Genomic DNA, 24,038 nt, shown 5'->3' on the forward strand with positions numbered 1-24,038 from the left:
TACATTTATCATAGACAAAAAGCTTATACATGTGTGGGTTTGTTTCTGTTACATTGATTTTTCTCTTTGTTCTAGAAGTAGTACAACTTTGATTTATTATTGTAACTTTAAAATACACCTTGATATCTGATGTAGGGCACATTTTTTCCTAGATATAAATTTTCTAAACAGTGTTATTGGGGTATAATTTATGAACAGTGAACTACACATACTTAAAATGTACAATTTGAAGAGTTTTGATTCATGTATACACACATGAAACCACCACCACAGTCAAGATATCTAACACACACACACACACACACACACGATACCTAACATTTCCATCACTCTCCAAAATTTCATTGTGTCCTTTTACAATTCATCTTTTCTTCCATTTCTGTCCCCAGATAACCACTGATTTGCTTTCTCTTCCCATAGATTAGTTTGAATTTCCTAGAATCTTATATAAATAGAATCGTACAGTAGGCACTCTTTCATGTTTGGCTTCTTCCACTCAGCATAATGGTTTAGAGATTCATTCATGTTTTTGTATGTATCAGCAATTTGTTCCTCTTTTGCAGAGTAGTAGTTCATTGTATGACTATACCACATTTTAAAAAAGCCCTTCACTGTTGTTGGACATTTGGGTTATTTCCCATTTTTCGCTATTACAAATAAAGTTGCCATGAGAACATTCATGTTCATCTTTGTGTGGAACACACAGTGTATTTTTATTCCTCCAGCAGAAATATCTAAGAACAGAATGGCTGGGTCATGGGTAGGCATATGTTTAATTTTTTAAGAAACTGCCAATCTGTTTCCCCAAGTGTCATATTTTACACTTTCCAAAGTAGGGCATATATTTAAATGTACTGAATTATATATGCAGAAGGACTGCCTCTAATTGTCTGCCTCTATGATTTGGTCAGACCTTTTAGCATTTTTCATATTAAGTTTTAGTGATAGATTACCATTATGTTCTAAAATGAGCACATATTTTTAACTGTTTTGTTTTGTTTTTGAGATGGAGCTTTGCTCTTGTTGCCCAGGCTGCAGTGCAATGGCACAATCTTGGCTCACCACAACCTCCTGCCTCCTAGGTTCAAGCGATTCTCCCGCCTTAGCCTCCTGAGTAGCTGGGATTACAGGCATGTGCCACCACGCCCGGCTAATTTTGTATTTTTTTTTTAGTGGGGACGGGGTTTCTCCGTGTTGGTCAAGCTGGTCTGTAACTCCTAACCTCAGGTGATCCACCCCCCTTGGCCTCCCAAAGTGCTGGAATTACAGGCATGAGCCACCACGCCTGGCCAACTAGTTGCAGTCTTAAAGACTGCCACATCATTAAGTAGGTAATAGACTTAAATAATTTCTCTTTGTGAATCAATGTTTTTTATTTTGGTTAAAAAAAAAACCCACATAACATGGAATCTACCTTCTTACAAAATTATTAAGTGTACAGTATGGCATTTTTAACTATATGCACATTATAGTACAGCAGATCTCTAGATTTTTTTCTGTGAATCAGTTTAAATATGCATTTTGAAATAAACAGAAACATAATATTATATACAATTATCTTGGATTTGCTGGATTTTAATTGTGGCTCCTCTACTTATGAGATCTTAGACAAATTACTTGATCTCTCTGGGCCTCGGTCTCCTCATCTGTGTAATGAGGATAATAATAATACTTACTTTGTAGGATTGTTGTTGGGATGGAATGGAGAAAAAGACTGGAGCATTGTCTGGTATGTAGTAAGCATCAATAAAAGTTACTAGTCAGGCATGGTGGCATGTGTCTGTAGTCTGAGCTACTCGAGAGGCTAAGGAAGGAGGTTATCTTGAGCCAAGGAGTTCAAGGCTCCAGTGAGCTATAATTGCACCACTGCACTCCAGCCTGGGTGACTGAGTAAGAACCTGTCTCTAAAAAATTTTTAAAAACCAAGCATGGTGGCTCTCTTCCGTAATTCCAGCACTTTAGGAGACTAAGGCGGGAGAATCACTTAAACCCAAGAGTTCATCAGCCTCACAACATAACAAGACTCCCATCTCTACAAAAAGAAGTCAGCTATTATTGTTTTACTTCCTTTCACAGGAGGAATGAAAATTATAAAGCAGATGCTTTTTATTCAAAACATGTCTTCAATATTTTGATTAAAGAAATGTGTTCCATTTATAATTATTGTTATTTAACTACATATAGATTTGTTATGTACAACTGAACATTCAAAACTTCCTTCCATATTTTGTTTGTTTGTTTCTATACCAAGAAAGGGAAACAGAAAAGAGCTGATTTAATAATGGGTTATTGAAAGATTTAGGGACTTGAATATTTGCAAAATGGTATTATGCTATGGAAAGAGTGCTGGATTAGGAGTCAAGACAACATGGGTTAAAACTCTTGTTTGGCAAACTACTAATCATGCTTCCAGATCTGTAAAATGCAAATGATTATACATGAACTTTCTACCTCACAGGGCAGAAAAGAGGATCAAAATGAGCTAATTAATTTTTGCTAATTTCAGCAGAAACAGACTGACCTCTGTTTTGGCTAGAATCATGAGACATTTAACCTATAATAATGTTCTGCAAGTGCAAATTCCTTAAGGAAATAGACAGTCAGAACTTACTACCAGAAATTCCTGAGGTATAATTCCATCTTTTCAAGAATGCTTTTTGATCTGGATAATTAATTAATTCTTAATTTATAAAATAAATTTAATTTTTACCATATGGAGCCCTGTTGAGAGCTCACTTATCATTACAATCTTTTTCTTTTCCTAGGCTTGTTTACAAATTGATCCTGCTGATAGGATATCATCTAGTGATCTTTTGCATCATGAGTATTTTACTAGAGATGGATTTATTGAAAAGTAAGCATTTTGAGTGAATGTGGATTTTTTTAAAGCATTTTGTATTGGGAAATTTTACTAGCAGGAAAATTGCTGTGTAGGTTACTTTTACATAACAAATATTCAGTTTAACAAAAATTTATTGAGTTATTGTATCAGGTATTGACTAGAAAGATAGTAGACTTAACAAGTGTCATGAATGAAAAGCCTAATAATAGGATGGATACAGTGGCTCACACCTGTAATCCCAGCACTTTGGGAAGCTGAGGCAGGCAGATTGCTTGAGCCCTGGAGTTCACGACTGGCCTGGGCAACATAGGGAGACCCCTGTCTCTACAAAAAATACAAAAATTAGCAAGGTGTGGTGGCACACACTTGTAGTCCCAGCTACTCGGGAGGCTCAGGTGGGAAGATGGCTTAAACCCTGAAGATAAGAGGTTGTAGTGAGCTGAGATTGCACCAATGCACTGCATAGTGAGCTGAGATTGCACCAATGCACTGCAGCCTGGGTGACAGGTTGAGATCCTATCTCAAAAAAAGAAAAAGGGCCGGGTGCGGTGGCTCACGCCTGTAATCCCAGCACTTTGGGAGGCCGAGACGGGCGGATCACGAGGTCAGGAGATTGAGACCATCCTGGCTAACACGGTGAAACCCCGTCTCTACTAAAAATACAAAAAACTAGCCGGGCGAGGTGGTGGCGCCTGTAGTCCCAGCTACTTGGGAGGCTGAGGCAGGAGAATGGTGTAAGCCCGGGAGGCGGAGCTTGCAGTGAGCTAAGATCCAGCCACTGCATTCCAGCCTGGGCCACAGAGCGAGACTCCGTCTCAAAAAAAAAAAAAAAATTAATAAAAAATAATTGCAGCTAACATTCATTACACAGTTACCATGTCCTAGGCAGTGTGCTCAGCTCTTTACATACTACAGTTTCAGTGTCATCATAGACCAGAGATAACGTTAAATAGGCAATCAATACTTCTTAGCTTTATTCCTGTTTGGACCTCTGACTCAGAGAATAGTCTGGTTTTTCCTCTTCTGGTGACATTCATTTATCATAATTAGCATGCAGTTCCCAAATGATTTTTTTTTCTACTTATTCTCTGTTGTAGTGTCTGTTGTCTTTTTTTTTTTTTTTTTGAGACGAAGTCTCACTCTGTTGCCCAGGCTGGAGTGCAGTGGCACAATCTCAGCTCACTACAAACCTCCATCTCCCAAGTTCAAACCGTTCTCCTGCCTCCGCCTCCAGAGCAGCTAGGATTAGAGGTACATGCCACCACACCCAGCTAATTTTTTGTATTTTTAGTAGAGACGGGGGTTTTACCATTTTAGCCAGTCTGATCTCGAACTCCTGACCTCAGGTAATCCACCCGCCTTGGCCTCCCAAATTGCTGGGATTACAGGCATGAGCCACTGTGCCCAGCTGCAGTGCCTGTTGTTGTATCCTACCCATGAAATTGGAAGTTCCCTGAAGACAGGTGCCATGCTTCTTACAGCCCTTCTGTGCCCCGCATTGCTTATGACATGCCCAGCATATAATCTGTATTACAATTTAGATTCATGAATCAACCATATTTCTAAAAAAACACTGTTTTCTATTTGGACTTTGAAAGAAACAGGAAAAGTTTCTCAACTGTAAAACCATTCAGCTTGTCTTTGGACATATTAGAAAGATGGACATCCATTAAAAATGTGGTGGAGCTAAGGTCAGATATGGGAAAGTCCAGGAACTGCTATTGGAGATAGACTAAGTAGAAAAAAGCAAAGGAATCCTTGAGGGTGACTAGAACTTCGAGCCTTTCAGGAATTTTACTCTAAAACAAAAAATAAGATGATATATTTAAAGTGCCATTGGCGAGGCGTGGTGGCTTATGCTGTAATCCCAGCATTTTGGGAGGCCAAGGTGGGCAGATCAACTGAGGTCAGGAGTTCAAGACCAACCTGGTCAAGATGGTGAAACACCATCTCTATTAAAAATGCAAAAACTTAGGTGGGCGTGGGCATGCGCCTGTAGTCCCAGCTACTCATGAGGCTAGGACAGGAGAATCATTTGAACCCAGGAGGCTGAGGCTGCAGTGAGCCGAGATCGCACCACTGCACTTCAGTCTGGGTGACAGAGCAAGACTCTGTCTCAAAACATAAAAGAATAGGCAGGGCGCGGTGGCTCATGCCTGTAATCCCAGCACTTTGGGAGGCCGAGGCGGGCAGATCACGAAGTCAGAAGATCAAGACCGTCCTGACTAATGCGGTGACACCCTGTCTCTACTAAAAATACAAAAACAAAATTAGCCGGGTGTGGTGGCAGGCACCCTGTAGTCCCAGCTACTCAGGAGGCTGAGGCAGGAGAATGGCATGAACCAGAGAGGCGGAGCTTGCAGTGAGCGGAGATCATGCCACTGCACTCCAGCCTGGGCGACAGAGCAAGACTCTATTTCAAAAATATAAAAAATAAAAGAATAAAAAATAAAAAAAGAAGTGTCATTGATAAATAGTGGCAGTTATTGGCCGGGCATGGTAGCTCATGCCTGTAATCCCAGCACTTTGGAAGGCCAAAGCAGGCAGATTGCTTGAACCTAGGAGTTCGAGACCAGCCCAGGCAACATGGCAAAACTCTGTCTCTACAAAAAATGCAAAAATTATCTGGGTGTGTTGGTGTATACCTGTAATCCCAGCTACTAGGGAGGCTGAGGTAGGGGATTGCTTGAGCCCAGGAGGTCAAGGTTGCAGTGAGCCATGAGTGTGTCACTGTACTGCAGCCTGGGCAACAGAAACACTGTCTCAAAAAAAAAAGATGTCAGTTATTGAATTAAAAAGTTACTTCATATCAGTTCTACACAGACTAAGTTTATTTTTATTGGACATTTAGATATCAGGCTTTTACTTTTGTGGGGTGAAAGTACCTTGAGTTCAATTTATAGAATCCTCAGAAAATATTTGGATAAGTCTTTTTCCTTTGTTAAGATGCCTCTTTATTTCATGTACTTTCTGCAGTTCAAGGGAGATTTAACAGGAGTATGACATTTTCTCATCTAGTCAAACTAATCACACTGATTTTTTTTTTTTTTTTTTCATCACACTGCTTGTCATTAGGCCTGTGCCCTGCACAGCACTAGCAAGAGCTGGCTGGACTAGAGAAGAACTCATTCATGGGCTGATGTTTTAAAACCTTCCCAAATTGATAGCTGTAGCTGCTTCAAGGAGGGGACTTGTGCAGTTCAGGGAAGGGGTGGGAAGGAAATTTTTCAGTATAGACTTTTGAACTTTGAACCACATGAATGGACTTTCTAATCCAGAATAACTTTTAAAAAGAAATCAAACTAAAACCAAAATAATCTCTCTCCAATATGAATGTATTCTGTTACATTTCTCTAGAGTAAGATTTTAGAAGCTAGTTAGTCCATTTTTAAAGTTCTATTACTTTAAAGAACCACAGCCGAGTGCGGTGGCTCACGGTTGTAATTCCAGCAACTTTGGGAGGCTGAGGCAGGTGGATCACCTGAGGTTGGGAGTTAGAGACCAGCCTGACTAATGTGGAGAAACCCCATCTCTATTAAAAATACAAAATTAGGCCGGGCGCGGTGGCTCAAGCCTGTGATCCCAGCACTTTGGGAGGCCGAGATGGGCGGATCACGAGGTCAGGAGATCGAGACCATCCTGGCTAACACGGTGAAACCCCGTCTCTACTAAAAAAAAAAAAACTAGCCGGGCGAGGTGGCGGGCGCCTGTAGTCCCAGCTACTCGGGAGGCTGAGGCAGGAGAAGGGCGTAAACCCGGGAGGCGGAGCTTGCAGTGAGCTGAGATCTGGCCACTGCACTCCAGCCTGGGCGACAGAGCGAGACTCCGTCTCAACAACAACAACAACAAAAAAAAATACAAAATTAGCCGGGTGTTGTGGCACATGCCTGTAATCCCAGCTACTCGGGAGGCTAAGGCAGGAGAATCGCTTGAACCCAGGGGGCAGAGGTTGTGGTGAGACGAGATCGCGCCATTGCACTCCAGCCTGGGCAACAAGAGCAAAACTCCATCTCAAAAAAAATAAAAAAGAGAACCTCCGAAAAGGTCAAAGTGGTCTGAGTCTTCCTTAATAATAATAGTATTTTTATCAAAATTAAAAGCAGTATTTTTCTGAGTTAAGTTTGCATCGCAAAAGGAATCTAATTAGTATAAATCTATTTTGTAAAAGTTTTATATAGTAGGTTCCCAGAGCATAATTTTCGAAAGATGTAGCTTTACCACAAAGCAATTTTTATTAGGTAAATTAGGCCATCTCTTGGCATGCATTGTAATTAGATAGCATTATTTATGCTGTAGCTGAAATACAAATTAATTGATGAAATGGTTTATTCAAGATAAAATACTTTATCTGCATATATAAAAAGATTGCTTGTTGATATTGCTTGTTTTATCAGATTCATGCCAGAACTGAAAGCTAAATTACTGCAGGAAGCAAAAGTCAATTCGTTAGTAAAGCCAAAAGAGAATTCTAAAGAAAATGAACTCAGGAAAGATGAAAGAAAAACAGTTTATACCAATACACTGCTAAGTAGTTCAGTTTTGGGAAAGGTAAGAACTTTGGCTTTTATTTCAGCCAGTGTAATTATAGTTAGACTCTAATGACAAAAATAACTGTTATCATGACTCGGATTTTGGATGTATATATTCCAGGAAATAGAAAAAGAGAAAAAGCCCAAGGAGATCAAAGTCAGAGTTATTAAAGTCAAAGGAGGAAGAGGAGATATCTCAGAACCAAAAAAGAAAGAGTATGAAGGTGGACTTTGTCAAGAGGATGCAAATGAAAATGTTCATCCTATGTCTCCAGATACAAAACTTGTAACCATTAAACCACCAAACCCTATCAATCCCAGCACTAACTGTAATGGCTTGAAAGAAAATCCACATTGCGGAGGTTCTATGACAATGCCACCCATCAATCTAACTAACAGTAATTTCATGGCTGCAAATCTCAATTCAAATCTCTTTCACCCCAGTGTGAGGTGAGCTGTAACAGAGAAGAAACCTAAATAATACAATATTCCTGTGTAATGGTATTTCAAAGAATCATGTTCATAGTGTCTGTATGTCAACTGAACTTGAAGAATATATGTTGAAATTAAAGCTGTATAATGGGCCATTTACTGAGTGTTTCTTACAAATGCTGTAGAAGAAATTAACTTTTCTTGGCCATATAGATGTTTAAATTTTCACTAATGTCTTTTGGAGAAACTTCATTTAAGGAAAAAAAAAAAGACCCTTCGAAAAATGTTTTTATTTTGAAGGAAAAAAACGTTGATATGCCCTAAGTTGTGGTATCAGTGTGCCTTGGTATAACAAAATAAGCTTTATTTCTATATCATAGCAAATTCTGTAAGTGGAGAAAGGATAGTAAAAAATAATCTTTCAGAAGTCAAATAGCCTTTCAAGGTGAAATATTTTGGGAGAAAAATAGCATATTAGGCCAGTTTTAGATTTAACTTCTGATACAGACTGAGAGACTGGTCCGTGAGTCTGGTTAATCAAGGGTAGTGTGATGGATGGTGAGGGTCTGTCCAACAAGGCAGTAGGGTCACTTCAAAATTTAGGGAGACTACTGTCATTCTAGGGGAGAAGGAGACTGGGTTCATTAGCCTAAGAGGGTTCTAGCAGACTGGTTTGGGCTACAGGTTTTGAAGCCCAGTGGTTCTGCAGAGGTGAGCAAGTGGACATGTCCGTGTCAGTCCAAAGGTACAGCAGGCTACAGACTGCAAGAGCCCAGTTGTTCTTGAGGTGATCCCAAAACCATATACTAGTAACAATGGTTGTAAGCCAGTCAGTCTTGGACAGTAAGTTCATCAATTGAGAAAGCTGGTAGTGAAGAGATCCAAATTCCGAACAGATAGAAGGGAGCAAGTAGGCCAGCAGGAGTAACCCCACAACATGCCTGTCGCCACTGATATTAACATGCGCGAATTGTTCTCTGTCCTGTTACCACCTCTCTCTTTAGGGCAATTGGTAGGTAAGGACTCACTATTGCATTTTGGTACTCGGTGTTCAAAAAATAGACTTCCATGCCATAATTTATTCATTCTTGAAGCTAAAACAAAGCCATTTCGCCTGGGCATGGTGGCTCGTGCCTGTAATCCCAGCAATTTGGGAGGCCAAGGCGGGTGTATCAGTTTAGCTCAGGAGTTCGAGACCAGCCTGGCCAACATGGCAAAACCCTGTCTCTACAAAAAATACAAAAATTAGTTGGGCATGTTGGAGTGCACCAGTAATCCCAGCTACTTGGGAGGCTGAGGCAAGAGAATCACTTGAACCCAGGAGACAGAGGTTGCAGTGAGCCAAGATCATGACACTGCACTCCAGCCTGGGTGACAGAGTGAGATTCTGCCCCCCCCAAAAAAAAGGCATTTCTGGGGAGTTCTAATAACTTCTCATTCATTTTTAAATAATAGGTTAACTGAAAGAGCAAAAAAGAGACGCACTTCTTCACAATCTATTGGACAAGTTATGCCTAATAGCAGGCAAGAGGATCCACGTCCTATTCAAGTAAGGCAAGAAGCCACGCATTAAAATATGGCTTCTTTTAACATTACTTCTGTTTTCATTTTCTGTATCTTTAGGGCTCTAATACTTTTTTGTTTGTTTGTTTGTTTTGTTTTTTTGAGACAGAATCTCTCTCTGTTGCCCAGACTGGAGTGTAGTGGTACGATCTCAGCTCACTGCTGCCTCGACCTCCTGGGCTCAAGCAATCCTCTCACCTCAGCCTCCCAAGTAGCTGAGACTTCAGGCACATGCCACCATGCCCAGCTAATTTTGTTCATTTTTTTGTAGCAACTAAGTCTCACTATGTTGCCCAGGTTGGTCTCAAACTCCTGGGCTCAAGGGATCCTCCCTTCTCAGCCTCCGAAAGTGCTAGGATTACAGGTGTGAGCCAATGTACCCACCTCTAACACTTTCAAAAATGTACTCTAAGTTTCTTTTTTTCTTCCTGAGATGAAAATAGGCCATTATTTTCTAAGTGCTTTCACAATTAATTAAGTTCGTATATCTTAATTTATCACAGTTAATTAAGTTCATATATCTTAATTTATGTATTTAATATGTGACTTAGGCAGAGTAAGTTAAAATTTCCACTTTTGAGAGTCAGAAGAAGTTTTGTTTTTTTTCACTTCCAAAAAATGTTGTTAATATCTTTATGGATTAAAAACAATCGCCAAATAAACACAACTTATTTTCACTAGAAAAAATAACCAATGTAGTTCATCCCCCTCCCAACTTTTGTTTTGTTTTGTTTTTGACTAATTTTGCATTATTCATCTCTAATGGGACCTCACAACTTTTTACATAGGAAGGTGATTTATTCAAAATTGAAGCAAAATGTTAATTATAATAACAAAAAACTGAAAACAATACAAACCTGTCCAAGAGCTGGTGACTAAGTACATTAGTGTACATTCATACAGTGGAATACTACACATTGCATTGTGGAAGAGTGTTCATTGACCTAGACAAGATTTTATCTGTTTTCAAATGAACAAAAATCTGGTAACACAGAACGTTTCCCAGATGCTGGATGTGCAATTAATTTTTTTCCTTTGGGTTTTCTCAGTGTTTACAAAGCATATCATTTTGTAGGTAGATAAGTTAGTTATTAAGAAAATGAACTGAAGCAATTTGTTCAAAGTCAGAGTGCAGTGAATAGTATAAAAATGAAAAGTTAAAAAAAAAAAAAAAAAAAGAAAAGTTAAGTTTGTGGTTCTGGCCAGGCACAGTGGCTCTAACCTGTAATCCTAGCATTTTGGAAGACTGAGCTGGGAGGATTGCTTGAGCCCAGGAATTTGAGATCAGCCTGGGCAACATAGCGAGACCCTGTCTCTACAAAAACTGAAATAATAAATTAGTTGTGTGTGGTGGCATGTGGCTGTGGTTTCAGACTGGGTGGGCTGAGTTGGGACTGTGGCTTGAACCCAAGAGGTTGAGGCTGCAGCCATAACGGCACCGCTGTATTTCAGCCTGGGCAACAAAGCAAGACTCTGTCTCAATGATAATAATAATAATAAGGCCAGGTACAGTGGCTCATGCTTGTAATCCTAGCACTTCGGGAGCCCAAAGCAGAAGGATTGCTTGAGCCCAGGAGTTTGAGATCAGCCTAGTTTGAGATCAGCCTAACAAGACCCCATCTCTACCAAAAATTTAAAAATTAATCAGGCACAGTGGTGTGTGCCTGTAGTCCCAGCTACTTGGGAGACTGAGGTGGGAAGATCACTTGAGCCCAGGGGGTTGATGCTGCAATGAGTCATGATCATGCCAATGCACTCCAGCTGGGTGACAGAGCAAGACCCTGTTTCAAAATAATAATATTATTATTATTGTTATTATTATGGTTCTCATGATCAAGACTGTTATGCTCAGAATATTAAATATGCTAAAAATGTTTACTTTATGAAACTTGTTGGAGTTTGATCTGTTGATATGTTCAATAGTATTCTAAATCTTCTTAATTATTAAATTAATTGTTATGTCTATCTTATACCATCCAAATGGCTAGCAATTCTAGGATTGTCATTCTACAGATAGTTAGACACATTTCTTCAAACTAATTCTTGTTTGTTTGTTTAGAGCCAAATGGAGAAGGGTATATTTAATGAGCGAACAGGTCACAGTGACCAAATGGCAAATGAGAACAAAAGGAAGCTGAATTTTTCCAGATCTGACAGGAAAGAATTCCATTTTCCAGAATTGCCTGTCATAATACAGCCAAAAAATACAAAAGGAATGGAAGGTACACATTTGTTGTATAGCTTTACAATTATGATGATATCATTTATAAGATTTTTTCATAACATAACTTACATTGTAGTGTGATTTAGGTAGAAAACAGTGCATTGGTAAGGAAAACATTTCAGCTGATGAGATTTTCTCCCCATTGTCAAATAAGGAGTACGATTTTAAGGAGATAATTTTAAAGAGGCGTAAGCTTGTAATCCCAGCATTTTGGGAGGCCAGTGCAGGAGGATTGCTTGAGCCTAGGAGTTTGAGACCAGCCTGAGCAGCATGGCAAAACCCTGTCTCTACAAAAAATAAACTAGCTTGGTGTGGTGGTGTGTGCCTGTAGTCCCAGCTACTTGGGAGGCTGAGGTAGGAGGACTGCTTGACCCAGGAGGTTGAGACTGCAGTGAGCTGTGGTCACGCCACTGTACTCCACTCCAGGATGACACATAATGAGACAGTGTCTCTTAAAAAAAAAAAAATTAATTAAAAAGAAAAAGAGAGGTTAAGACAGCTTTAAAGGATAAATTTTAAAGTTTTATTTATTTATTTATTTATTTATTTTTATTATACTTTAAATTCTAGGGTACATGTGCACAACATGCAGGTTTGTTACGTATGTATACATGTGCCGTGTTGGTATGCTGCACCCATTAACTCGTCATTTACATTAGGTATAACTCCTAATGCTATCCCTCCCCACTCCCCGCTCCCCGCTCCCCACAATAGGCCCCAGTGTGTAATGTTCCCCTTCCTGTGTCCAAGTGATCTCATTGTTCAGCTCCCACCTATGAGTGAGAACATGTGGTGTTGGGTTTTCTGTTCTTGCCATAGTTTGCTGAGAATGATGGTTTCCAACTGCATCCATGTCCCTACAATGGACACGAACTCATCCTTTTTTATGGCTGCATAGTATTCCATGGTGTATATGTGCCACATTTTCTCAATCCAGTCTGTCACTAATGGACATTTGGGTTGATTCCAAGTCTTTGCTATTGTGAGTAGTGCTGCAGTAAACATACGTGTGCATGTGTCTTTATAGCAGCATGATTTATAATCCTTTGGGTATATACCCAGTAATGGGATGCCTGGGTCAAATGGTATTTCTAGTTCTAGATCCTTGAGGAATTGCCACACTGTTTTCCACAATGGTTGAACTAGTTTACAATCCCACCAACAGTATAAGAGTGTTCCTATTTCTCCACATCCTCTCCAGCACCTGTTGTTTCCTGACTTTTTAATGATTGCCATTCTAACTGGTATGAGATGGTATCTCATTGTGATTTTGATTTGCATTTCTCTGATGGCCAGTGATGATGAGCATTTTTTCATGTGTCTGTTGGCTGTATAGAATGTCTTCTTTTGAGAAGTGTCTGTTCATGTCCTTTGCCCACTTTTTGATGGGGTTGTTTGTTTTTTTCTTGTAAATTTGTTTGAGCTCTTTGTAGGTTCTGGATATTAGCCCTTTGTCAGATGAGTAGATTGCAAAAATTTTCTACCATTCTGTAGGTTACTTGTTCACTCTGATGGTAGTTTCTTTTGCTGTGCAGAAGCTCTTATTTTAATTAGATCCCATTTGTCAATTTTGGCTTTTGTTGCCATTGCTTTTGGTGTTTTAGATGAAGTCCTTGCCCATGCCTATATCCTGAATGGTATTACCTAGGTTTTCTTCTAGGGTTTTTATGATTTTAGATCTAACATTTAAGTCTCTAATCCATCTTGAATTAATTTTCATATAAGGAGTAAGGAAAGGATCCAGTTTCACTTTCTACTTATGGCTAGCCAATTTTCCCAGCACCATTTATTAAATAGAGAATCCTTTCCCCATTTCTTGCTTCTGTCAGGTTTGTCAAAGATCAGATGGCTGTAGATGTGTGGTATTAATTCTGAGGGCTCTGTTCTGTTCCATTGGTCTATATCTTTGTTTTGGTACCAGTACCATGCTGTTTTGGTTACTGTAGCCTTGTAGTATAGTTTGAAGTCAGGTGGCGTGATGCCTCCAGCTTTGTTCTTTTGGCTTAGGATTGTCTTGGCAATGCAAGGTCTTTTTTGATTCCATATGAACTCTAAAGCAGTTTTTTCCAATTCTGTGAAGAAAGTAATTGGTAGCTTAATGGGGATGGCATTGAATCTATAAATTACCTTGGGCAGTATGGCCATTTTCATGATATTGATTCTTCCTATCCATGAGCATGGTATGTTCTTCCATTTGTTTGTGTCCTCTTTGATTTCACTGAGCAGTGGTTTGTAGTCCTCCTTGAAGAGGTCCTTTACATCCCTTGTAAGTTGGATTCCTAGGTATTTTATTCTCTTTGAAGCTATTGTGAATGGGAGTTCGTTCATGATTTGGCTCTCTGTTTGTCTGTTACTGGTATATAAGAATGCTTATGATTTTTGCATATTGATTTTGTATCCTGAGACTTTGCTGAATTTGCTTATTTATTTTTTTTTTTAAAACAGAGTCTCGGCCGGGCGCGGTGGCTCAAGCCTGTAATCCCAGCACTTTGGGAGGCCGAGACGGGCGGATCACGAGGTCAGGAGATCAAGACCATCCTGGCTAACATGGTGAAACCCCGTCTCTACTAATAAATACAAAAAACTAGCCGGGCGAGGTGGCGGGCGCCTGTAGTCCCAGCTACTCGGGAGGCTGAGGCAGGAGAATGGCGTGAACCCAGGAGGTGGAGCTTGCAGTGAGCTGAGATCCGGCCACTGCACTCCAGCCCGGGTGACAGAGCGAGACTCCGTCTCTAAAAAAAAAAAAAAAACAAAAAAAACAAACAAAAAAAAAAAAAAAGAAAAAAACAGAGTCTCACTCTGCCACCCAGGCTGGAGTACAGTGTTGCAATCTCAGCTCATTGCAACCACCACCTCCTGGGTTCAAGTGATTCTCGTGCCTAGCCTCCTGAGTAGCTGGGACTACAGGTGCCCGCCACCACGCCTGGCTATTTTTTGTATTTTTAGTAGAGACGGGTTTTATCATTTTGGCCAGGCTGGTCTCGAACTCCTGACCTCAGGTGATCCACCTGCCTTGCCCTCCCAAAGTGCTAGAATTACAGGCATAAGCCATTGCAGCTGGCTGCAAAGTTGAATTTCTTATTAGCTCAATGTTGTTGAAATGTTAGAGCAGTATTTGAGAAATCTGGTTTAGTATATGACCTGGAGTAAATTGCCTTTCTATGTTTCTTCATGATCATTTACCCATATAGTAGCAGAAATATTATATGTATTTTGGGCATCCAAGGATTAAATATATAAGATTTATAGGCTGAGCATGGTGGCTCACACCTGTAATCCCAGCACTTTGGGATGCCAAGGTGGGTGGATCACCTGAGGTCAGTAATTTGAGACCACCCTGGCCAGTATGGCAAAACCCCATCTCTATTAGCCAGGTGTGGTGGCTCATGCCTGTAATCCCTGCTACTTGGGAGGCTGAGGCAGGAAAATTGCTTGAAACTGGAAGGCAGAGGTTGCAGTGAGACAAGATTGCGCCACTGCACTCCAGCCTGGGTGACAGAGTGAGACTCCATCTCAAAAAAAAAAAAAGATTTATAAACTTAAGATTTATCTCAGAATGAACACACTTTTGTCTTGAATAAATGTTCTTATGTTTCTTTGAAGAACAGTGACACCTTGTGAAAAGTTAATATAATAGCAAGAATATAATCCTTGTACAGTTCAAGAGGAATTTTCTGATCCACTTAAGTTACACTGAGAATACGGCCGGGCGTGGTGGCTCAAGCCTGTAATCCCAGCACTTTGGGAGGCCGAGACGGGCGGATCACGAGGTCAGGAGATCGAGACCATCTTGGCTAACACGGTGAAACCCCGTCTCTACTAAAAATACAAAAACTAGCCGGGCGAGGTGGCGGGCGCCTGTAGTCCCAGCTACTCGGGAGACTGAGGCAGGAGAATGGCGTAAACCCGGGAGGCGGAGCTTGCAGTGAGCTGAGATCCGGCCACTGCACTCCAGTCCAGGCAACAGAGCAAGACTCTGCCTCAAAAAAAAAAAAAAAAAAAAAAAAAACAGTTACACTGAGAATAATAAAATAAAATAAAAGTCTTATTTTTATATTTAGTAGACTATTTGTAAAGTTATAAAACAAATAATTTACCATATTTTACCATTATAACTCATAACTTGTTCCTTTGTAATAAACTGAGAAACTGACTTAGTGGATATCAGAATCTCTATTTGAAATTCTTGGAAAGTAAAATTTCAAAGTAGGAATAACAAATTTTCATTGTTTTGTATATTTTTACAAAAGTTAAACAGATAAAAATGCTGAAGAGGGAGTCAAAGAAAACAGATTCATGTAAGATACCAACTTTACTTAATGTGGATCAAAACCAAGAAAAACAAGAGATAACTCTTTTTGTGTATAGCTTTTACTAAGGCATGTTGTTTAGAGAACTTGACTCAGTGTATAAATTTAGTTATTACTATTGGAAAGCTATATAAAAATTCGAAGTTTTATAATCTTTGAACTCAATAAACAGATCTGTATTTTCCTAGAATAGCCCATTAATAAAAGTTTCTAAAAGTTATTTTTTGGTGGGTAATGTTGAATAATTAGAATGCATGGCACCTGGGGAAAATAGTATCTATATTGTGTATAATGTCAGATATCAGGCAGGTAAGCCAGACTAGTGAAAATGAATAATGGTATAAATATACAGTTATATGGCCACAAGCACGTGTGTCTCTGTCTTAAAGCCTCTTCCTTCCTTCTTGTTTTCCCTCCAGTTTATTCCCCTGTCTATCTCTGCTGTCTGCCTACTGTCCTATTTTAACAAATATTTGCTCTCAGCTAACTATCAGGTAATCTTGTTGAAATATTCCCAGTCCCTACCCACCAGAGAGATTCTTAAATTTTATTTGAAAATTTTGAAGCCTGTAACATCCAAATGAATGCTCTATAAAGACACTCTTTTAAGAGAAAGAGATTGTGCCGAGCGCCCACTGAATTAAATCATATTGATGGCCTCCTGTTCTGCACTTGTGAGGTCATCTCTGTATGTGATTTATCAACTTCTGTTTTTGTTTTTGTTTTTTTCTTTTTGAGACAGAATCTCGCTCTGTCGCCCAGGCTGGAGTGTAGTGGCGCAATCTTGGCTCACTGCAACCTCTGCCTCCCTGGGTTCACACCATTCTCCTGCCTCAGCCTCCTGAGTAGCTGGGACTATAGGCACCCACCACCACGCCTGGCTAATTTTTTTTTTTTTTTAATATTTTTGGTAGAGATGGGGTTTCACTGTGTTAGCCAGGTGGTCTCGATCTCCTGACCTCGTGATCTGCCCACCTTGGGCTCCCAAAGTGCTGGGATTACAGGCGTAAGCCACTGTACCCGGCCCAATCTCTATTTTTTTAAAAAATAAAATTTATTACAGTTTTACTCATGATAAAATTCGTATATACTTATTAAGAAAATCTCAAAAATTAAAAATGTTTAAAAAAATCTGAAACTCCGTAAGAAGGCATTTTAACAAGGCTACTTCATCTCTATAATATTTGGATAAGAGGGTTATCAGACACTATTAGATGTATTCTCACTGTGACATTTAGGGCTATCTCTTTAGTCTTGGTCTAGAGCTTGTTAAGAACTCCACAGTCCACTTTGCAGAAAAGAAATGTTGTAGAACAAGAACGCCATTAGGCCGGGCACAGTGGCTCACACCTGTAATCCCAGCACTTTGGGAGGCTGAAGAGGGTGGATCACCTGAAGTCAGGAGTTTAAGACCAGCCTGGCCAATGTGGTGAAACCATGTCTCTACTAAAAATACACAAATTAGCTGGGCATGGTGGCGCATGCCTGTAATCCCAGCTAATCGGGAGGCTGAGGCAGGTGCTTGAACCTGGGAGGCGGAGGTTGCAGTGAGCTGAGATCAAACCATTGCACTCCAGCCTGGACAACAAGAGCAAGACTCTGTCTCAAAAAAAAAAAAAAAAAGAAAGAAAAGAAAAAGAAAGAAAGAAAGCCATTAATAGTCATCTTTCAGTTCATTATAAAAAGTAATAAGATGGCTTTAAACTTTTAAATTTGGGTGACATACTCATGTCACAGCATGTTGCACAGCATACCATTTCACATTTTTTCAATGATTTGGGTGAGTTAGGGCTCCTGAGGTAGGCAGACTATTAATGTGCCTCATGTTTATCCCGTTGTCCTATGAAAGTCCCCAGGAACTAAAATTACTTTCTAGTCCAGGAAAAAAGGAACTCTGCAGGAAAAAAGATCCTTCTGTGATTTTTAGGATAAATAATAAATTACGAAGGGAAAACATCTTCTTGTTCATATGCTATAGAACTCCAGAAAAAAATGAAGTCATCAGTGTTTGTTATAGTTTATTTGTACTGCTCATTCAAATGCAGCTCTGACAAGTGACTGAAATTGCATATAAGGCTAGTACAACTGGTTTTAATAAATGTCAGAATTAAGAAGATGTCTTAAATTTTGAGTCTGTAGTTTATTTTAGAGCATAAGAGAATATGACATATTTTTAAAAACATAAGATAGGGAATTGCTAGTTATTTTTTCTATTTTTGGCTCTGTATTGACTTGGTTTTTGAATTATACAATCAGATCCCAGCACTTCTCAGGTTTACTTGCTTTATTATTATTTATTTATTTATTTATTTATTTATTGAGACAGACTCTCACTCAGCCACCCAGGCTGGAGTATAGTGGTGTGATATTGGCTCACTGCAACCTCCGCCTCCTGGGTTCAAGCAATTTTCCTGTCTCAGCCTTCTGAGTAGCTGGGATTACAGGCGCCCACCACCACGCCTGGCTAATTTTTGTATTTTTAGTAGAGACGGGGTTTCACCATGTTGTCCAGGCTCATCTTGAACTCCTGACCTCAGGTAATCTGCCTTCCTCAACCTCCCAAAGTGCTGGGATTACAGGTGTGAGCCACCACGCCTTGCCAGGTTTACTTTAAACTATTTCAGGCATCTTAAATGTGCATGCATGCATTAATTAGGTTTTATAACCAGAGAGAGACTCTAAATTACTGTGAATGAGTGAGTTAGGCAAGAGAGAAAAGAGTCCATACAAAGGCCACCTTTTGTTTTGTTGGATGATAATAATAAGGAATGCATTGCTAAAGAGTTTCCCTGTATCTTATGAAACAACCCGTAGGGGCAAAGTACAAGTATTTATCTCTGGCTGTATTTCCTTAGCCAAAGACTCACCATGTCCTCAATTAAAGACCTGTTTCTATTTACTTTTTAGAATACAGGAAATGCACAAACTGAAAGGAAGACGAATCTGCCAGATGTAGAGTAGAAAATGCAGCAGCTGAAAATTCAGGGAATCCCAGAATCACTGTATGGTTTTAAAAAAATCCTTTTTATTAATGTTACATACACAAAAATACTAACTAGAGAATTCTACAGATATATTGTAAATCCTGTTAGTTATATGTACATTCACCTAAATTTGTTTTTAAATTTATTAATCTTTAAATTATTCATGTTTTCTTAATTTGAGCATGAATTTATAAAAACTACCTGACTGGTACATCCTAATAAAATTTCAGCTTACATTTAGTCATATAATTTTATCTGATCACCTGTTATTTCAATCATACTTGATTAGTGGTCATTCTTAGCATTGGTTTAGAGCTTTATAATTACAGAAGGAAAAGTTTCTAAATATGTAATAAAGCAAGATCCCCTGAGCAAACAAATATATTTGATAAGCATACAACATGGGTTTGGCTTCACACTGAACTTTCTGGGGCAGTATTTAAATATATCATGAAGATTGTTTAAAAGGATGGAAATTGGTCGGGCACAGTGGCTCACGCCTGTAATCCCAGCACTTTGGGTGGCTGAGGCAGGTGGATCATGAGGCCAGGAGTTCAAGACCAGTCTGGCCAGCATGGTGAAACCCCATCTCTACTAAAAATGCAAAAAATTAGCCGGGCATGGTGGCGCACACCAGTAATCCCAGCTACTCAAAGGCTGAGGCAGAAGAATTGCTTGAACCCGGGAGGCGGAGATTGTAGTGAGCTAAGATCATGCCACTGCACTCCAGCCTAGGCAACAGAGAGAGACTCCATCCCGCCGCACCACCCCCGCAAAAAAAAGGATGGAAGTTGAGCAAGGCATTGAAGCAAATCTTTTGGCTTGACTAGCATGTTTATAATTTAGTGATTTATATGTAATTTAGCATTAATAAAGTCAGAGTTTTGGTAGTATATATTTACATTCTAGTCCCTGATTCTTACTAGCTTGGTTTCTATTTTTAGGGTGGAGATGGCCATTGTGAGGGGAAGAATTTGAAGAGAAACAGGTTTTTTTTCTGGTAGTGTCTTTTCTTTTAAATAGTCCTAAAAATACAAGATGACAACTCTTCCCTTTTTATTTATCTACAATAGAAATGTGATGTGAGACAGCCATCCAAGTGCATGAGCATCATCCAACTTTTTTTCGTTAGCAAAGCCTTTACTGTTTTCTTCTCCCTTTTAAGACTCTGTTGATGTGATAATTTGATTTGGAATTATAAAGTCATCTTTTCTCTGCCTATTTCTTTTTTTTGCCATGATTACTGAGTGGGTAACACATGCCATGACATGATACAAACTGTACTTATACTTAATGATCTCTGCCTTCTCATAGCCACATAACCTCGAGTCAGTTATCTCCTATAACACATAGGCCTCTTTAAATAAGTTCTTAATAAAATATTTGAGCCATTGTTTTAAAAGCTGTTTGTGATTGGTTGCAATGGCTCATGCCCGTAATCCCAGCACTTTGGGAGGCTGAGGCGGGCGGATCACTTGAGGTCAGGAGTTCGAAACCAGCCTGACCAACATGGTGGAACCCCATCTCTACTAAAAATGCAAAAATTAGCTGGGTGTGGTGGTGCACGCCTGTAATCCCAGCTACTCGGGAGGCTGAAACAGGAGAATCACTTGAATCCGGGAGGCCAAGGTTGCAGAGTCAAGATCATGCCACTGCACTCCAACCAGGGTGACAAGAGCAATACTCTGTCTCAAAACACACACACACACACACACACACACGCTATTCATGGTTGGGCACAGTGGCTCACGCCTATAATCCCAGCACTTTGGGAGGCTGAGGTGGGCAGATCACCTGAGGTCAGGAGTTTGAGACCAGCCTGACCAGCATGGAAAAAGCTCGTCTCTACTAATAATACAAAAATTAGCTGGGTGTGGTGGCACATGCCTGTAATCCCAGCTACTCGGTAGGCTGAAGCATGAGAATCGCTTGAACCCAGGAGGTAGAGGTTGCAGTGAAACGAGATTGCGCCATTGCACTCTAGCCTGGGCAACAAGGGCGAAACTCTGTCTCAAAAAAAAAAAAAAAAAAAAAAGAAAGAAAAAAAAAAAAAAAAAGCTATCATTACATTACATGGTTAATATGTTCTATTGGTCGGCAATGAAAGCACTTATTTATAATTTAGCAGCATCTCTGATCTAAAAATAAAGAAAATGTATAATGTTTATAAAATATTTAAAAATAATATGGTATTCAAATGTTAAATTGTTTTATCTGTGATCTGAGAGACCAAAATAGATGCCCCTTTATCAACTAAGATGGACCCTAACATTAAGGAAACAGAAGTTACCTCTGGGTTGAGGGTTCAGGTCTGAGCTGGCATGACAACGTTCTAAACTCCTAGGCTGTAAGAAAAATCACACTCTTAGGCCGGGCGCGGTGGCTCACGCCTATAATCCCAGCACTTTGGGAGGCCGAGACGGGCGGATCACGAGGTCAGGAGATCGAGACCATCCTGGCAAACACGGTGAAACCCCATATCTACTAAAAAATACAAAAACAACTAGCCGGGCGAGGTGGCGGGCGCCTGTAGTCCCAGCTACTCTGGAGGCTGAGGCAGGAGAATAGCGTGAACCCGGGAGGCGGAGCTTGCAGTGAGCTGAGATCCGGCCACTGCACTCCAGCCTGGGCAACAGAGCAAGACTCCGTCTCAAAAAAAAAAAAAAGTGGGCCGGGCGCGGTGGCTCACGCCTGTAATCCCAGCACTTTGGGAGGCCGAGGCGGGCGGATCACAAGGTCAGGAGATCGAGACCACAGTGAAACCCCGTCTCTACTAAAAATACAAAAAATTAGCCGGGCGTGGTGGCGGGCGCCTATAGTCCCAGCTACTCAGGAGGCTGAGGCAGGAGAATGGCGTGAACCCAGGAGGCGGAGCTTGCAGTGAGCTGAGATCCGGCCACTGTACTCCAGCCTGGGCGGCAGAGTGAGACTCCGTCTCAAAAAAAAAAAAAAAAAAAGAAAAATCACACTGTTGCTGGGCGCAGTGGCTCACGCCTATGATCCCAGCACTTTGAGAGGCCAAGGCAGGCAGATCACCTGAGGTCAGGACTTCGAAAACAGCCTGACCAACATGGCAAAACCTTGTCTCTAGTAAAAATACAGAAATTAGCTGGGTGTGGTGGTACGTGCCTGTAATCCCAACTACTCTACTTGGGAGCCTGAGGCAGGAGAATCGCTTGAACCCAAGAGGCAGAGGTTGCAGTGAGCTGGATGGGGCCACTGCACTCCTGCCTGGAAGACAAGAGTGAGACGACGTCTAAAAAAAAAAAAAAAAAGAAAAAGAAAAAAAAGAAAGAAAAGAAAAAGAAAAACCACACTCTTGCTAAACTCCCTAACAACACAAGCTGTGAGGCAAATTCCTAATCCTGATTTACAACCTAGACTGCTATACCTCTGATTGGATAGAGATCCGTGTGTGTGTGTGTGTGTGTGTGTGTGTGTGTGTGTGTAGAGACAGAGTCTTGTTCTGCTGCCCAGGCTGGTTTTGAACTCCTGACCTCAAGCAATCCTCTCACAAAAAAAGCCTCCCAAAGTGTTGGGATTACAGGCATAAGCCAGCACGCCTGGACACAAACATTCTTTCCTGATAAGCAACTATAGACCTTAAGTAAGTTTCAGCCAGTTTATAGAGACTGCACAAACTGTCTTTATGTCTTATAGTTCACCTTTTGATGTAAAGAGACAAATTCTACCTCATCTTAATGCTTAAAGTCCCATTCCAAAGTGAACATGGGATGTATATTACATTTATATGTGTTTGCCCATTGCACATGTGCTCTGTTCCTCTCATAAATATGTATAACTTTCCCCGCAAACCTGCTGAATATGTATGACTCTCTTGTGTTGTACAGGCCCTGTGAGGCACAAAACCCAGCCTGCTCTTTTCCTCTTTGAAGAGAAAGCACCTTCAGTCCATGCTGGAGGTTTATCTCTTCCTGGTTTGCAAACTGATATCACCAATAAAACTCCCTTTTTCTACTATTTAGCCATCTTGGTGGTCTTTTGGATGACATATTCTGTTAAATAATTGTCAGCACTCAGCTGGGCATGGTGGCTCATGCCTGTAATCCCAGCGCTTTGGGAGGCCGAGGCAGGCAGATCACAAGGTCGGGAGATCGAGACCATCCTGGCTAACATGGTGAAACCCTGTCTCTACTAAAAAATACAAAAAATTGGCAGGCGTGGTGGCGGGCGCCTGTCATGGTGGCGGGCGCCTGTTGTCCCAGCTACTCGGGAGGCTGAGGCAGGAGAATGGTGTGAACCCAGGAGGTGGAGGTTGCAGTGAGCCGAGATTATGCCACTACTGCACTCCAGCCTGGGCAACAGAGCAAGACTCCATCTAAAAAAATAAAAAATAAAAAATTGTCAGCACTCTTCCAGTTTCCTAGTTCCATCTGATGATGCCTTCTATGTGGTACAGACTTGTTCTATTTCATAAAGTATACAATGTACAACCCAGCACTACCAAAATTCTGAATTTTCCTGTTCTTCAAAAAATAATTAAATTGGATTACCTAGTGTTTTACCAGGACTCTACCAATTTTATATTTACTAAAGAAACATGAAAAACAAAGGAAAACATAATTTATTATAATATTGTGATCTCTGTTAATCTCGAAAAAGCTTAATTAGAATTGATAGCTGAGGTTATACATAATATACCTTTCTGGGCCGGGCGCGGTGGCTCAAGCCTGTAATCCCAGCACTTTGGGAGGCCGAGACGGGCGGATCACAAGGTCAGGAGATCAAGACCATCCTGGCGAACACAGTGAAACCCCGTCTCTACTAAAAATACAAAAAACTAGCCGGGCGAGTGGCGGGCGCCTGTAGTCCCAGTTACTTGGGAGGCTGAGGCAGGAGAATGGCGGGAACCCGGGAGGCGGAGCTTGCAGTGAGCTGAGATCTGGCCACTGCACTCCAGCCTGGGCGACAGAGCAAGACTCCGCCTCAAAAAAAAAATATATATATATACCTTTCTAACAGACTCCCTGGTGGCCTCAGCAACTCTTAGGTTGGTGCAAAAGTAACTGCTCCTCTAGGGTAATTAAGAGTTATTCCTGTGGTAGGTTAAGCAGGTATAAATCTGCTGATTGCCTGTTTTATGTATATATTTGTTGATCCTTACACCAATATCAAAGATTGTCCATTTTCAGG

At 40.5% G+C, this 24,038-nt stretch overlaps 1 protein-coding gene across 4 annotated transcripts in view; it reads left to right on the forward strand.

Annotated features, from left to right (window-relative positions):
• Positions 1 to 20,105, forward strand: part of CDKL3 (cyclin dependent kinase like 3) — a 71,364-nt gene extending 51,259 nt beyond the window's left edge. The window contains exons 7-13 of one of the 4 annotated variants that reach the window (XR_004430063.1): positions 2,766 to 2,854; positions 7,237 to 7,390; positions 7,493 to 7,821; positions 9,259 to 9,352; positions 11,426 to 11,588; positions 18,808 to 18,902; positions 19,829 to 19,912. Coding sequence is in view for 3 of the 4 variants with exons in the window: in XM_033181203.1 (XP_033037094.1) it covers positions 2,766 to 2,854; positions 7,237 to 7,390; positions 7,493 to 7,821; positions 9,259 to 9,352; positions 11,426 to 11,588; positions 15,841 to 15,950; positions 18,808 to 18,861 (993 nt within the window). In the remaining variant the exon portion in view is untranslated. Of the gene's footprint in view, positions 1 to 2,765; positions 2,855 to 7,236; positions 7,391 to 7,492; positions 7,822 to 9,258; positions 9,353 to 11,425; positions 11,589 to 15,840; positions 15,951 to 18,807; positions 19,131 to 19,828 lie in introns of those variants that run through there. The other 3 variants (XM_033181203.1, XM_033181202.1, XM_033181200.1) reach the window with 3 other exon arrangements.
• The last annotated feature ends 3,933 nt before the right edge of the window (positions 20,106 to 24,038 follow it).

The sequence above is a fragment of the Trachypithecus francoisi genome, unplaced genomic scaffold (genome assembly GCF_009764315.1).
Source record: "Trachypithecus francoisi isolate TF-2019V2 unplaced genomic scaffold, Tfra_2.0 Lachesis_group2, whole genome shotgun sequence".
Taxonomy (NCBI): domain Eukaryota; kingdom Metazoa; phylum Chordata; class Mammalia; order Primates; family Cercopithecidae; genus Trachypithecus; species Trachypithecus francoisi.